Here is a 15,893-nt window from a genome sequence, read left to right as displayed (position 1 = left end):
TCTAATATAATAAAAACTTTCTGGACCCCAGCACTCCCCATAGAAGTGCTCTTAGCATTCCAATCACCTGAGTTAGCAAGTAAGTACTAAAAAGCAAGACTTACTTTCCATTACTCCTCCCAAGACCTGGCTGTACAGGCTAGAGTTATTTGTGCAACATCAGTGAAAAAATTAACCTTGTGGACGGAGAGCTTTGGCTGACCCCCAGCACTGCTCCACTCCACGTCCAGCTCTGGGATGGGGTGGGGCATTTGGTCAGTTCATCCTATAACTTCTAGTGGAACCAGGGAGAAGAGGAGGCCACCTTTCCCATTGTGACTTCTACTGTAAGGATAGTAAGCCTGAAGTTGTAAAGGCTTACCAAGTGGAGAGAGCCTGCCTGAGAGTGAAGCCAAAAAAAGGGAAGCATGGTTGAGAAATGGAGAAAAACTGAGTCCGAGAGACTTGATCCAGCTGAGTCTGAAGCTAGCACCACCTTATAGCTTTCTTGGTTCCATGAGACAATGGATGTGCAACTCCACCCTCACCCTGCAATTTGTTTTCTTTTAATCATTTTGAATTGATTTTGGAAAAAGTCCCATATCAGTTATTTTTAGCTGCAAGTAAAAGAACACCTGACTACAAGTGGCTTAAACATAGATGTTTATTATCTCATAAAACAGGCAGCTCTGAGATAGGTAGTTCCAGGCTATCAATCCAACAAAGCAATGGTGCAGCAAGAATCCGGGTTTCCCATCTGTGCCCTTGGCAAGCCTTAGCATCCTGGCTTTTGTCTTTGAGCCACAGTGACTCCAAGATGGCTATCAGTGCTCCAAGCATCATATCCCCATACAACAGCATCAAGAGAAGGGGCAATTTCTCTTTCTATCAGAGGGGAAAACACTTCCCAAAACTCACCACCCCAGCATATTTCCTCTTAGTCTCACTGGCCAGAACTAGGTTTCACACTGCCTTGCTGCCTCCACTTCTCTCAAATCATCACTGGTAAAAGCGAGTGCAATTATCATGATAGTGAAGACTAGTCTTGACTTGGAGGGGCCCACCTTCCTTAAGTGCACTATGGCAAGACACTGGATCAAAACTAGGATTCTGTTTTCAAGGAGGAAAGGGAAAACGGCTCTTGGGGAGGCGCCCAACAATGCCTGCTGTAGGTCCTAACAAGCACTGGTAATTATTGACCTGCAGTAACTCAAAACATTCGAGACAGAGAGGAACTTGATATTCCCAACCAAATGTGAGAATCATCATTTTAATTTCCACGTGTGCAATACCTAAATATACACCAACTATAGTTCTTATTCTTTTAAAAAATTTTTCTTATTTTTTATTGAAGTGTAGTCAATTTACAATGTTAGTTTCAGGTGTATAGCAAAGCAATTCAGTCATACATATACATATATGTTTTTTTTTTTCAGATTCTTTTCCATTACAGCTCATCACAGGAAACTGAATATAGTTCCCTGTGCTTATAGTTTTTATTCTTAAGAAACTGTGTCAGCTGACCACAAAACTATGACTTCCTTGGAGTGGTTTTTTAAGTCTTTACTGAATGCCCCAGAATAGCAGGTGTCAGCTATACAGGTTATTTGCAACATGCCTAATATCAGGAAAGAAATGTTAATGAATGATCCTCCTATTCTTAGAGCCCTAAAGCTATCCTGTTAAGCTAAGTTCGTTAGAATCTGCCAGGATGTGCAGCTGAAAAGCCCACTCAATGGAGAACAGGAATTCTTTGAATAAAACTGGTTTCCAGCTCTTCACTGAAGATCAGTACTATCCAGTGGTGCCTCTTCCTTAAACTATGGCATCATCTAGGGGTTCTGGGGCTTAAATGAGATGGCAGTGTGAAAGCTCATGGGCCGGACCCTGGCACTCAGCAGTACAGTGAAGTCCCGGGAAGATACAGGAGGGGTTGAACCCAATTAACAGGTGTTGACGAGGGAAGGAGAACAAGCAGAGCTAACCTGAACCACTGTTGTATTGTGGAAGAATTATTAAATATACTAAACCAGATCTCCAAGGCAGAGAAAATTAACTTATAGAGCATCAGTGGTGATAAAAAAAATTCAATTTTATCAGTATGCAAGTGGAAACTAGCAACTACAATATTCTAAGCTGAGGAAAGCTTAGCTGACCGTAATAAAACCTTATTCACCATGCCTTAAGCACCCCTACCCACATTTCAGTCTTCATTGTAATACTTACTTAAAAGTAAAGTCCCTGCTTTTTCCTTCATTAACCACTTCAATGAACTTGCATGTGAGCTCACCTGTTATTACACTGATTCACATAATCTAAATAGAGGCTAATTATCTTAATAGTTACTTGCCACAGGAAACAAAAGAGAAATGTAAGTGAAGTAGAATGGAATGCTCTCTGAAGACTTTATAGTTGACTCTGACATTAAAGTGAGCCATTTCTCTGTCCTAAACTGCAAAGTGAGAGTCTCTTCCGGCTGTAAAATTCAGGGATTCTACGAATTAAGTGTCAATTACTTGCCTTAGTTGAGTGTCAGCACAGCTTAGTAGACCTTAGAATGAACAATGTGAATGGTCATTTCCAAAGCCAACCTAAACCATTGTTATATTGGGAAAGAACTTCTAAATATACTAAACCAGATCTACAGGGCAAAAAAAAAAATTAACTTATAAAGCATATATGACTTACTATGTAAAATTACCTTATAAAGCAGTGATAAGGGAAAATCAAGTATCAGCAGTAGGCAAGTGGAAACTCGTAAAAGTAACTACAATATAACAAACCGATGAAAGCCTTGGATGTACTCTGAAGGTAGCTCTAGAAGTAGAAAGGGCTTTCAGGCTGGATAGAAGGGCTTCCATGGGAACTTTAGGAGGTCATCACCCCACTCGGAGCTCCCATGATTTCATCTGTAAAATGGGATCATAACCCCCTCACGGCAGCTTGCAGTGAAGACGAAATGAGCTCAGGTATGTACCACAATCTCTTGTGCTTCCTGGTCCTTTGGAGGCGCTCAAAAAATGGTATTGTTACTGCTTTTTATTATAGGATCACCAATGAGCACTTACCTAAAGAAACAACAGCAACACTCTCTGGCAAAAAATGTAATCTGTATCGGATCAGTAAATGCACCAATATGATGCAGATAGCTGTGGGGAAAAAAAGACATTGTTAAAACAGCCAACTTTGAATGACAAAAACCAAGTTCAAGGCAACGGTTACTGCTGGGAGGTTGCCAAGGAAATGGACAACAGGCAATGATATAGTAACCTCAGCTGTATTTTTCAATTTCCTATTTCTTAACCTGGATGCATGGGGTTTATTTCATTTTCTCCATACTTCTTGACAAGCCTGAACTATTTTGTCTTCTGGCTACTGAAAGAGCAACAGACATCTACCCTTTTGGTAAGCTGTTAAACCTTATACAACCATTTAAAATTATTCAAATTTCCCTGATTCTGAGCAATGATTCTTAACTTTTTTGAAGTAATCATCAACTGGAAAACTCTAAATGGTGAGGAAGAAGTAAATGACATTAATCACTTTGGTGCAAATATAATTGCAAGAATATATGTTGGCATGAAGTATTTTGCCACCATGTTATTCTCTTTTAACACAGAAGGGAGTGAGGGTGGTTTACAAAAAGGACAACGTTAATGCTTTGGTTTGGTGATAAGAACATTCAAGACCTAAAGATGGTGTGCCTGCCCCCCAGCTGGGTACTGGGGCTCCCACTGGTTGAGGGCTCCCCATAAGCCGGGCACTGCACTGAGTACTTTCCAAACACTATCTCATTTGACCCTCAACACCCCCTCTCAATCAGCTGTTATCACCACTGTCTCCTTTGATTAAAGATGAGAAAACTGAGGCTTAGAGAGTCATGTCACTAGCAGGCACTGCAGGGTTGAGTTTGATTCCAATCCTGAGCACCCACCACCTCCCTCCTGGCGGCCCTCATTCCTCAACCACCAAAATAAGAATAACGTCTGACTTTCCTCACAGAGGTGCTGACGTCAAAGAAAAGAAAGGAGACAAAAGGATGTAAAATGATGTGAAAGAAGTAAGTATTTCTGGACTTGAAAAAATCATACTTCCACAAAAGTAATTCCTAAATTTAATTTCAAGGCCCAAATGTTAGTGTGCTTGTCTTTTTCTTTTATTAGGCACCTAGGTGGTCTACCATCTCATCAGTCAAAGTATTATCTCGATAGGACTAAAAATAAATGCGTTCTTTTTTTTTTTTTTTTTGGTAAAAGGAAATGTTTAAACAATCTGCATGGCTGTTAAGTGGCCACCCTCAGAGCCCACACGGACAAATTAGATTATCTTTAGTCCCACCAAAAAGCACCAGGTGGCCAGAGAAAGGAAACAGCTGTAAATATAGAAACTTTGTCCTCCTTTCATTCTGTGCTTTAAACTATCAATCTGTGCTGTTATTTTATTATAAATATTTAGCCTAGTTGGAAAAATCCTACATTCAATACTAAGAGCAAGAAAAAAGTTTCAATGCATAAGCACAACATGTGACCGATGAGCATGCTACCGTCTAAAAAGGCAGGCATATGAGCACATGAGTAGACTGAAAATAGATCTAGGGAGCTGAATCAGTTTCTGGTCTTTCCCTGCACCAAGTTGGATGAAAAAACTAAAAAGTTTGTTCTCATAAACCAATCAACTATTTGTAGCTTTAAGAGCAAAACAGAGAGGAAGAAAAAAATCAACTGACCACACACAAAAAAAGAGCAAAAGAGGAAACTATCAACAGAGAAAGCTACATATAAGGATAATCAATGCGAGGGAATGGCCTTTGACTATAAAAAGATCTGCAAAGACAACCCACAGAATGGGAGAAAATATTTGTAAATCATATGTCTGATGAGGGTCTAGTGTCCAGAATACATAAAGAACTCTTACAACTCAACAACAAAAAGAGAACACAATTTTTAAATGGGCAAAAGACTAAACAGACATTTCTTAAAAGAAGACATGCAAATGGCCAGTGAGCACATGAAAAGATGCTCATTCTCATTAATTAGAAAAATAGAAAGGAAAACTGCGAGATGCAACTTCACACCCCCTAGGATGGCCATAATTAAAGAACAAAACAAAACAGAAAATAACAACTGTTGGCAAGGACGCACAGAAACTGGAACCCTTGTGCACTGCTAGTGGGAAAGTAAAATGGTGCAGACTCTGGAAGTTTGGCAGTTCCTAAGTTACACATAGATTAACCACTTAACCTAGCAGTTCCACTCCTAAGTGCGTATCCAAGAGAAATAAAAACATACCCTGACATAAAAACCTGTACAAAAATGTTCACAGCAGCACTGTTCACAATAGCCAAAAGGTAGAAACAACCGATGCCCATCAACTGATGAATGGATAAACATAATGTGGATTATTCAGCCATAAAAAGAAAGGGAATCCTGACACATGCTACAACATGGATGAATTTTGAAGACATTGTGGTAAGTGAAAGAAGCCAGACATAAAAGGCCACATGTTGTATGGTTCCCTTTGTATGAAATGTTCTGAGTAGGCAAATTCTAGAGAAAGCAGAACTGTGTTTGCCAGACTAGGGCGGAGGGAGAATGGGGAGTGACTAATTTTAAATGGGAGCTGGATTTCCTTTCAGGGTGATAAAAATGTTCTGGAACTAAATAATGGTGATGGTTGCACAACATTGTGAATGTGCTTAATGCCACTAAATTATACACTTTAAAATGGTAAATTTTATGTTTATTTTACCACATACAGATCCTTTTTCTCAAAAAAAAGGATGAGGTAGATACAGAAAGCACTAACATGAAAAGATCTCCAAGACATTCCGGGAAATGAAAAAGCAAGTTATAGGACTCCACTTACATTAAAACAAACTCCAAACTATATGTGCGTGTTCTTGTGTATGTGCTTATGAATGGATATACGTATATACACATACAATTTCATATTTTCAAGTACACTTGGAAAAAAACAGAGCAAGAAGGGACAAAACTTCCGTGTGGTATGGAGGGTATGGATACCACAAGTTAATGTGTTTCCAATTTTCCATGTCTGAAGATACAATTATGGAAAATATACTGAAACAGAGACATGTCAATTTTAACAACTCCAATACATTTAATGGCCCATAAAAAGTATGTGTCAAATAATGCTGTTAACTCTAGGGTTAAAGTCAATAACTAGGATCACCATTGTTTCTGTGGAGTCGAAGATCAGGAAGGGTTAAGTGTAAGTCAACCAATTTCAAGCTTCTAAAAGTCAAAAGTAACTAGAGTTTTGGCTTTCCTACCACACAAAAGTTACAATTCCATTTGACTGGACTAAAAGAGTAAACAAAAGTGGTATATCCATTTCAGGTTAGGAGTTTCTAAAGTCTAAGATAATCTATGAACTACTTCCCTCAATTTACTGAAGTTTATGTATTTAGTGAGTTAGAAAGTTACCTATTAAACAACCACTTTTTTTCTTTGTCAGATTTATATTATTTGGACATCTAATCAAGAGTAAATACACAATATACATAATTTGTTGATAATAATACAACAGCGAAAAATGCCTTCAAATTTACTTAGAAAGCATTCCATTCTGCTAGTGCATGCTGACCGACACATAAAAAGTGGTGATAATCAACTCTTCTGTCAAGAGTCTGATTAGGTGAAATTGGAACCCACCCGACATCACTGTGACTCTAGAGTCTAGGATTACGATCTGTTTGAAGAGAAGACAATCCAAGAGAAAAATGCAGCACTACAAAACTCAGCTCAGCCTTTTTTGGCCTCAAAGAGGTATTAACACTGGGCAGGATTTTGCCTGGATTAAAAACTACAATATAAAAAAATCTGTTTTGTGGTCTCTGGCACAGGCTAATCGTAGAAGTTCCATACCCTGAAAATTACTTTGAATGTCTTAACTTTATCCTTTTCACCCTTCTGTGAAAAAAGTGATTACAAAACAAAAGTTTTTCTCCAGGCGTGCCTTTTATATTCTCTAACATATCATGCTGACAACAATGTAAGCAGACAACCACTACTCCTTCAGGATTAAGGGTTCAGGTACTAAAGATTTCTTGATCAAGAAAAGAACTGCTTTTCTTCATTGTATTCAACTACCATAACAAAAGGAAAAAAGAAAAAAAAGAAAACACAAAACAGGAATCCTTGATTGTGGAAGTAATCCCCTGGAAATAGAATTCAATTACACCTACAGAGTAAAAAGTTACTTGGGCATACTAAATCTAAATAGACATTGTACACTTGTGGTTTGTGATCTCTTTCAGTATCCAACTCAAAAGTTGTAAAAAGTCTATGAGAGTCAAGGATGAGTCCTGGGATTTTAAATAAAATCATCTTATTAAAATTATTTAATTAACAGAATAGATATTAAGTGCAAAAGAAGTTACACTTTTCCTTAAAAAAAGTCCTAATAGACATCAGAGAAATACTCTGCACCTTTCAATCCAGTTGTATCTTCCACTCTTCTGAAAGATCTAATTAGAAAAATGACTCAGTAACATCAAAGAGGAGCAGAAATGTAAATATGCCAACTTCACTTTTTAAACAAGAGTCTGGAGGGTTAAATTGAGCTATTTCTTCCTTAGCTGATCCAAAGTGATAGTGCAGTTTCAACTGGATTTTTTGGTCTAAAACAGTTGTCTGTTGTCCATAGTCTTTGGGATGCAACTAAATTATTGCCTTTTATCTAAACTTCTCTCTGGCAACCTGAATATTAGTCTCCCCAAAACCAGGTTTGTCAGTCACTTAACTTCTCTTGGCCTAAATTTCTTCACCTGTGAAAGGAGGAGGTTGAATAAAATGAGTTTTTAAGTTTGAGAGAGTGAATCCATTTAAAGAAGAATATTACATAAGTAAATAACAGCACAGGTGGTACAGATATGGCAAAAGTCATGATGCTCGCTGTGCTTCCGTTTGACACCCGCCCCGGCCCCGACCCACCCGCAACCACCACCACCTGCACACGCACACTCATGAGCACAGTTCGAAATACACTAAACTAGATGTTCAAGGTTTTTTCTAGGTCAAAAATTCTTTAACTCTTTCTTTCAAAGGACATTTAAAATATTACATAAAGGGCTCTTCAGAATTGCTAAGCTCACTGATTTCATAAAGAGAAAGGATCACCCTGTTAGGATGTCAGGAACTAACTGATCATTGCCCCTCAGCGTTTGAAGTGAAAACCAAACGGGAGGAAGACTTCACAAAGTCAACAGTGGTTGACATGGGGTTAACCATACACGACACTCAATGGCAGAAGGGGGTGGTTTCCACATGCATTCACCTAGGACATGCATTCACCTAGGACGAGGAGGCTGAAGAATATGGTCATGCCGCTTGACTGCTCCTCCTGCTGAGCCTGCTCCCCAGTCTGCACCGGGAGGATGGGCTTCGCTGGGGTGGGGAGCACCAGTTTCGTAGTGACAACCAGAGTGGTGTGAAGGGTGACATTGAAACCTTCATGAGTTGTATTGGGGAACCTGTTGGAGGACATAAAAAGCAGCAGAATTAGATAAAGGAAAAATGGCCCTGAAATATCAACACACAACCAGAAAGAGAACCCGGCACAGAGCTTCATGGGATTCACACGTCTTGCAACCAACAGGCAAGTCTCAAAGAAAATTATTAGGAAAATTCCTGCCTGCCCCAGCACCAGGGTACCAGTGACCTCAGGTGCTCTGAACACAGCCACATAGAGGACAGAAACAAAGGGAAATCAGGGCCAGTGCAGAAACAAAATGCTGCCTGCTCTTTGGTGGCTTAATGCGGGATTTAAACAGAGGCAAACTGGAGTCTCATCACATTCCAAGGTCCAACACTATTTACTTAGCACCTTTATTTCTCCAGTTTACATTCTTTTACTTGGATTGTATCTGCAAGTTACAATGAATGAAGAAGCCAGATGAATTTGGCCAATTGTTGATCCGGTGGGAAAGCCCTACCCTACTTTACAAAATCCTTCTCTGATTTCAAAAGTCCCAAATGTAATCTCTTGTGTAGTAATACTCCCACTCCACCCTATGGCTGTGTTCCTCACAGCTATCTCCTCACATTGTGTTGGGATAGTAAATTGGTGCCATATTGACATAATAATCATTGTAATAGTGATAACAGTTAATGTTTTTTGAGTACCCCTTCATTCTGCAGACTAGGTAACATACAGTCTCTCATTTAATAGGCATAACAAGCCTGGGGTGGGCATTACTACTTTCACTTTTTAACCCTTGGACAGATTCCACAACGGCCAATATCTCAGTTAGCCAGCGGCAGAATAAAACTTTGAGACCAAACTTAAAATCACTGGGTCATATCACCTTTTTTGCTTTGTACTGCTGAGGCCCAGTTTAGTGTCTAGGACAGAGGAGATGCTCATTAAGTAAGCTGACTAAATGAAACAACGACCAGGTCAAAAGACATATATGAAAAGTTGTCAAATGAAGGAGTCAAATTTCAACCACGGGCTTAGTTCCTTGTTAATTTTTACATATTTATTCTACAAACATAGATAGGGCATCCGTAACACGCAACAGACTGCCTGGCAGGTATAAAGATGGACTAAGAGTGGTCCTATTCCAGAAGGACCTGGAGGACAGAGACACAGCTCCCTTTCATCTCATCTTGTACAGGTAGCCCCTTGCTCTCTACACTACAGCCATCCTGCCTTTCTCAACCTCAAAAAGGCACTAAGCTCTTTCCTGCTTCTGGCCTTTTTGCACTTGCTGTTTCCTCTCCTGTCCGTCCTTCTGGTCATTAAGGTTTCATATGGCACATCACTTTTTTCTAGAAGCCTCCCCCACCCTAACACCATTCTGTTTCCTTCTGAGCACTGAAATCATCCTGTTAATGCTTTTCTTTTCCCACTAGAATGGAAGCTCCCTGAGCGGCTCCTGGTCGGTCTCTTTCACTACTGTGTGACCAAGGCCTGAAATAGAGTAGATGGCCAACAGTCAATAAGTAAACGAAACTCAGTGAAGGAAACAGATACCGAAAATGATCGTTACAATGGAGGAGATGACTGGCTATGTACAGGGTAAGGGTGGGGGACTTCCTGGAGGAGGCGGCGGAACGCTCCGTAATCAGCAGATGACCGAAAACTGGGAAAGTGAAATCTGGGGTTGCGGTTTCCGCAAAACGGCTTTCGAGACCTACGCTGGGCGGCCGATCCCTAGCCTGAGGGTCCAACCTCGAGGAGGCTGCAGGGCCTAGGCCCGTCCCTCCCGCCCTCCTCGCAGGCGCCAGCATGGTCGGTCCTGGCCAACCGGCACAAGGAGCTCCGCCTTCTGGGGCCGGAGGGCGGTCTGAGGTGCTCGCAGTCACCCGATGGGCCCCAGCCCTGCCGCCTCCGCCGCCCGGGAAAAGCCCACTCACTCCTCTTCCGCCATCTTCTCCCCTTTCCTGCGGAGCCTGCGAGACCACCGAGTTCGGAGCCGCGGGGCTAGCAGGGCCCGCTTTTGCTTCCGGCTTCCGCTGGAGGCGCGGGCCGGCTGAAGAGCGGGAGAGGGGCGGGATCTCGGCTGCGCGAGGGCGGCACTTCTGTCCCTTCGTCTCTATGGCCCGAAGGTGGGAGGAGACGCGTGGGAGGACCCTCGGGAACTTTCAGGATGCGTGTCTGTCCTGCATCTCTTGACCTTCTGGCTCTACGAGGTTCTGGCTCTTCCTTTCTACAGGGTAGAGATAGTTTTGAGGAAACTCCTGTGAGGTCACAGTGACTCACCCTGAGAGCACTCATTCGGCCCAGTGTCCAGGACCATATTATGCTAAAATTGGGAAGGAAGCTTCCAGCTTAGGCTGTGCAGACGGACCTGAGGGGTATACTTCCCAGTCTCGGTTTTCCTCAGCTGTAAATAAGACTAGCCACCTGGGTTTTGAAGAATTGTGCAGTATTATATCTGTAAACATTTACTGAGTTCTGACTATATGCCTATGTTAAAATAGGTGACGATTATCTACGAGTGGTTTATTCAGTCATTTGTTCGTTGTGTCAGCGCATACTAATCAGTTGTCTGTCTGTGCTTAGCAGTGGTCTGTGGAGTTGGGGATACAGGAAGGAACAAGGTGAGGCTGGAGGGGTAGGAAGGACCCCATCAGGAGGGCTGGTACCCTATTGTGAGGCCTTTGGATTTGACCCCACCTCTGCTACTGCCCTTCCTGGTTGAAACCATCGTATCTCGACAGCTGTGATGGCTGCCAAAACTCTCTCCGTCTCTGCTATTGTTCTTGAAGCTTTTCCACACAGCGGCCCCAGTGATCCTTTGAAACTCCAGTTACTCCACTGCTCAAAACCTACCCTGGCTTCCAATCTTAATCAGAGGGTAAAAGTGCTTAGAGAACCTGTAGGACTCAACCCTGCCCTTTCTACCCTCGAGATCAATCCCTTCTCCTCCTTCTGCACATTTTCCACTGTGGTAACAGTGGCTTCTTCAGGGTGCGTGAGACACACTGGGAACACTTCCACCTCTGTTCTTGCTGAGACCTGATTCTAGAATATTTGGCTCCTAGGTTGCCCCTTGGCTCCCACCTTTCCCATTTTCCGACTTTTTGTGTACCTTCACCTTGTCCATTATGCCTTCCCTGACCACCCTGTCTAAAATCTGAGCCCTCTCCCCCTCTCAGTATTATTTTCTCCCTAACACTGTTGTTATGGAAATGACAGGCCAGCCAAGAAACAAGCACCACTTGGAGGGTTGAGTTATGCCGGCGGGCTCAGAGGGGCTTCTGCTCCGATGCTCTGAGCACCTCCAAGACGTGTACATGAGGTTTTATAGGGTTAATTACAAGCTTGGGGTATTCGGCCAATAGGCATGGAACAGCTTTAGCAGCATCATTATCACAAAAGTAGAGGCAGGGAGGCAGCAAACCAACATTTCAAGGCCAGATATGTCTCTTTGAAAATCTAGCTGGCTAGCAAAAAAAAAAAAAAATGAACAGGGAGTCAGCAAACCAACACTAATTAACTTAGATTTACGAGTTAACCCAGCAAAACTCAGATCAGTAATCCGACACTTGTTACACTTAGATTTGTGAGTTAGCTTGTTAGCCCAACCCGGCTTTTCCTTCACACTGTAACTCCATAATATATGTTTTACTTACATATCCATTTATTGTTCTTCACCCTCCATGAGAAGGTAAATTTCTGAATGCAGAGGTTTTTGTTTTGTTCTGTTTTATCTCCAGTGCCTAGAACAGTACTTGGCACATAGTAGGTACTCAAGAATAAATGATCATTGAATAAAAGAAGTTAGTTAACTCTAAAAGTGTTAGGAAACAGAAGGGTTTTGAAAAGAGGAGTGCTATGAAGAGGGGCGTGGGGAGCAGGGGCAAGGATGGAAGCTCTCAGACCAACTAGGAGGCCTTTGCAGAAATCTAGCCAGAAGCTAATGGCAGTTTGGATTAAGGTGATACCATGGACATGGCAGGAATGGTTGGGTACTGAAGGCAGGTTTTGCTGATAAACTGTGGCAAGTAAAAGAAAGAGAGGAGTCAAGGATGACGTCAAGGTCTTGGCCCTTGAGGAACTGGGTGGAGAAGACATCTGGCTCAAAGTCGGAATTCTCTGCCACACCAAGACCTCTTAAGGCTGTTGTCAGAGCTAACTGAGAGAATGGGCGTAGGATTAGACCAAGTTTATTGTCCTTCCTATGGGTGTGGTGCTGCGCTATTGTTTCCTTGATTCCTGACATTTCTTTCAGGTAGATTCTATCACCAGCCATAAACTGAAGCACAGAGAAGCTGTCTGAAGTCACACAGCTGGCAAATACTGAGGCTGGGAGGCAGGTACAGTCTTTGTTTTTAACCAGTATACCCCTTGTTGCTCTTCACTGCCTTAATTAACTTCTCTGCCTCAGAAACAGAACTAACAGCCTACTTTCCTCCCTTAGCATGGAGCCTAGAAGGGAAGAACTGGCCCATAAAAGACTGAGAACTGGGTTCTCTCTGAGCTGCATTTATTAACTGAGAGCTGAGTAAAGTTGTCACTCTTCTTCCAGCCCCAGAAAACCACACCTGGCAGGACTTGGGCCTCCATGGACTGGAGGTCAGCTTCCTTGCATCAGGCCACAGCCAGTCAGGATGAAAGTAGGACCTTGAGTTCATTGAGGGCCGCCCCATTCTATTTGCCATTCCACCACTGCCCTTGCCACAGATCCTGCTAGCAGGGCCAGATCTGGGCTTTATGGCTGTCATGGACCTGCTGCCAACCAGGAGGCAGTAGAACACCTGCTCTCGGGACTGTGGGCCAATTCCAGGCCCTTCTCACCTATTCCTGGGAACAAATCTAAAATCCCCGGTCATTGCCCTCTAGGAAGGCAAATAAAGCCATTCAGCATGCAGTTCCTGGGTTCCTGTGCTATGCCAGGCTGAGAAGGGGCTGGCACAGGGCATGCAGGCTCTGGTGCCAGGCAGTCCTGGCTCCCTACACCAACCAGGCCCTGTGGGCTCTGTGACCTAGGGGCACCACAGCACTCTCAGAGCCTCAGGACCCCATCAGAATTTTTAACAGAGCCCCTCTTTGGGGGGCTGTTAAAACATTAGAAAGCCTTGGTTCTCTGTTTTCTCTGCCCTCCTACCCCCAATCTTCCTCTTTCTTGCCACTCAGGCAGTTCTCAACTTAAATGTCACCTCCTCAGGGAGGCCCTCCCTGACCACTCAGGGGTCGGCAAACTTTTTCTGTTAAAAAGCCAGACAGTAAATATTTTAGGCTTGTGGGCACTCTGATCAGTGGCAACAACTCAACTCTGCCGTTGCTGTGGGAAAGCAGCCACAGACGATTTAAATAGGCATGGCTGTGTTCCAGTAAGACTGTGGGTATTGAAATTTGAGTTTCTTATGTTCACATGTCGTGAAATACTCTTTTTATTTATTTATCAGCCACTTAAAAATGTGGAAACCATTCTTAGTTCGCGGACCACAGAAAAACAGGTGTCAGGCTGAATTTGGAGTCTTCCAGGTCTAGTCTTTTTTTTTTTTTTAAGTGGAAGTTCTGGGAATTGAACCCAGGATCCAGTGCTTGCTAAGTATACGCATGCTCTACCATTGAGCTATTACTCTCCCCACTCCTGGTCTAGTCTTAAATATAAGCATTTCTGAGACATTTATAGCTATCATATTTTTTCCATTCTTCCCTGTCACCCTCCTTTCCTTCCTTCCTGAGCTTATCATCTATTTCTCCTTCTAGGACATTAGTTCCATGAAAGCAGAGAACTTTCTCTCTCCTGTCTTCTGTCCTTTATCTCTTCTAACATTTCTTAAACACCTACTCTGTTCCAGGCATTGTTTCAAGTGCATTACGCTCAGTAATTTATTTAATCCTTATAAAAACCCTATTAAATACTCTAATTAGCTCAATGTCACACATCTGGAAACTTGAGGTCTTGTTCATCATTCTGTTGCCTGAGTTTAGAAAATGCTGAAGCTGCCAACAAAACAGAGGTACCAGTGAAAACTTTTATACAAATTTGGTATTTCACATTTTTAAAAAAAGGGAATCAAAGTAGTTACCACCAAGTGGTTATCAGTCAAGTTTCAATCAGAGAAGCAAAACCAATAGGAGATATTTATTAAGGGATTAATTGCAAAGAACTTTTCTGAAACAAGGCGAATAGATATATTATCTTACAATTCTATGGAATGTCATGGGGCTAAACTCAAGGTATCAGCAGGGCTGCATTCCTTCTGGAGGCTCTGCAGGAGAATGTATTTCCTTCCTTTCCAGCTGCTAGAGGCTGCCTATGTTCCTGCCTTGTGGTAGCACCCTGTATCTTCAAATGGCATCTCTCCAATCTGTGCTTTGGTCATTAAATCATCTGACCCTGACCTCCTGCCTTCTTCTTTCCTTTGTAAGAAGCCTTGTGATTACATTGAGCCCACCCAGATAATCCAGAAGGATCTTCCCATCTCCAGGTCAACTGATTGGCAACCTTAATACCCACTTGTCATATGACATAATATATTCACAGGGTCCAGGGATAAGCACGTGACCATCTTTGGGAGGCATTGTTCTGCGTACCACACCATGAGAAAAGTAAGTTCTGTGTTGGCTTTCCCTGTATTTTTTGTTCTAAGTAGTATTGTTTCATATTAATGTAGATGTAGGGGAGAGTTGGGTGTAATTTTTTAAAGCCTGTTGACATTAATGTTTTAATCTTGCCGTGGCCGCTTAGGTAATAAGCTCTAGAATTACTAGGCAGAAGTGAAAAAGTTGACTGTAGAATTCGGTGGAGTCTGGTGCAGCAGATATACCTGAGAGTTTGTGGAAAAAATACAGAATCCAGTCCTATCACAGACCTACTGGATCTTGGACATGGGGCCTGGGAGTCTGAATTTCTTCTTAGCTCTCCTTCACCCTTACCAGACTCTGCTGGTGCCTGCTCTTAACGTCTTGGAGGCTCCTACTGCTGCCTTAGGGCTTCCTCCCAGCCCAACATAAGCCAGCTGTGCTAGCCAGTTAATGCTCTCAGAACAGCTCTCAACCAATGACTGGCTAGAGAGGGATAAATACCCCCATTCTTTTGCCCCTTGGGTGGGACAAGTCTGAGGTCACATTTTTAAATAGTTTCCCAGAACCCCCGGGGAGGGGGGTGTTAAGCTCCAGCTGCTCACAGTGGTGACCCACTTGAGCACACACACACACACACACACACATGCACACAAAGTCAGCCCTTCATATCCTTGTGTGCTACATCCTTGGATTTAACCAGAAAGTCCCAAAAAGCAAAACTTGAGTTTTTTGTGCACTGGCAAGTATTTATGCAGCATTTACATTGTATTAGGTATTAAAGTAATCTAGAGATGATTTGAAGTATACCAGAGAAGGTGCTTGGATATATACAAATACTACACCATTTTATATAAGGGACTTGAGCACCTATGGATTTTGGTATCCATGGGGAATCGTGGAACAAA

General features: G+C 42.4%; 1 protein-coding gene and 1 long non-coding RNA gene across 8 annotated transcripts in view; one reads left to right on the top strand and one right to left on the bottom strand.

The window, feature by feature from the left end:
- SLC9A8 (solute carrier family 9 member A8) overlaps nt 1-10,486 on the bottom strand; it is a 63,804-nt gene extending 53,318 nt beyond the window's left edge. Inside the window, exons 1-3 of one of the 5 annotated variants that reach the window (XM_006206665.4) lie at nt 10,362-10,486; nt 8,295-8,473; nt 3,048-3,128 (exon numbers count right to left, since the gene is read on the bottom strand). In XM_006206665.4, the coding sequence (XP_006206727.1) occupies nt 3,048-3,128; nt 8,295-8,473; nt 10,362-10,375 (274 nt within the window). In that variant the 5' untranslated portion in view covers nt 10,376-10,486. Of the gene's footprint in view, nt 1-3,047; nt 3,129-8,277; nt 8,474-9,978; nt 10,302-10,361 lie in introns of those variants that run through there. The other 4 variants (XM_072944372.1, XM_031687705.2, XM_072944373.1 and 1 more) reach the window with 4 other exon arrangements.
- Nucleotides 10,458-15,893, top strand: part of LOC140687455 (uncharacterized) — a 45,677-nt gene continuing 40,241 nt past the window's right edge. For 2 of the 3 annotated variants that reach the window (XR_012061800.1, XR_012061802.1), the window contains exons 1-3: nt 10,460-10,637; nt 12,683-12,767; nt 14,948-15,012. This is a non-coding gene — a long non-coding RNA (uncharacterized lncRNA). Of the gene's footprint in view, nt 10,638-12,682; nt 12,768-14,947; nt 15,013-15,893 lie in introns of all 3 variants that reach the window. The other variant, XR_012061801.1, reaches the window with a different exon arrangement.

Source organism: Vicugna pacos, chromosome 19, assembly GCF_048564905.1.
Source record: "Vicugna pacos chromosome 19, VicPac4, whole genome shotgun sequence".
NCBI lineage: Eukaryota > Metazoa > Chordata > Mammalia > Artiodactyla > Camelidae > Vicugna > Vicugna pacos.
The sequence above is the reverse complement of the archived record's forward strand: the minus strand, read 5'-3'. Positions and strand labels throughout refer to the sequence as shown.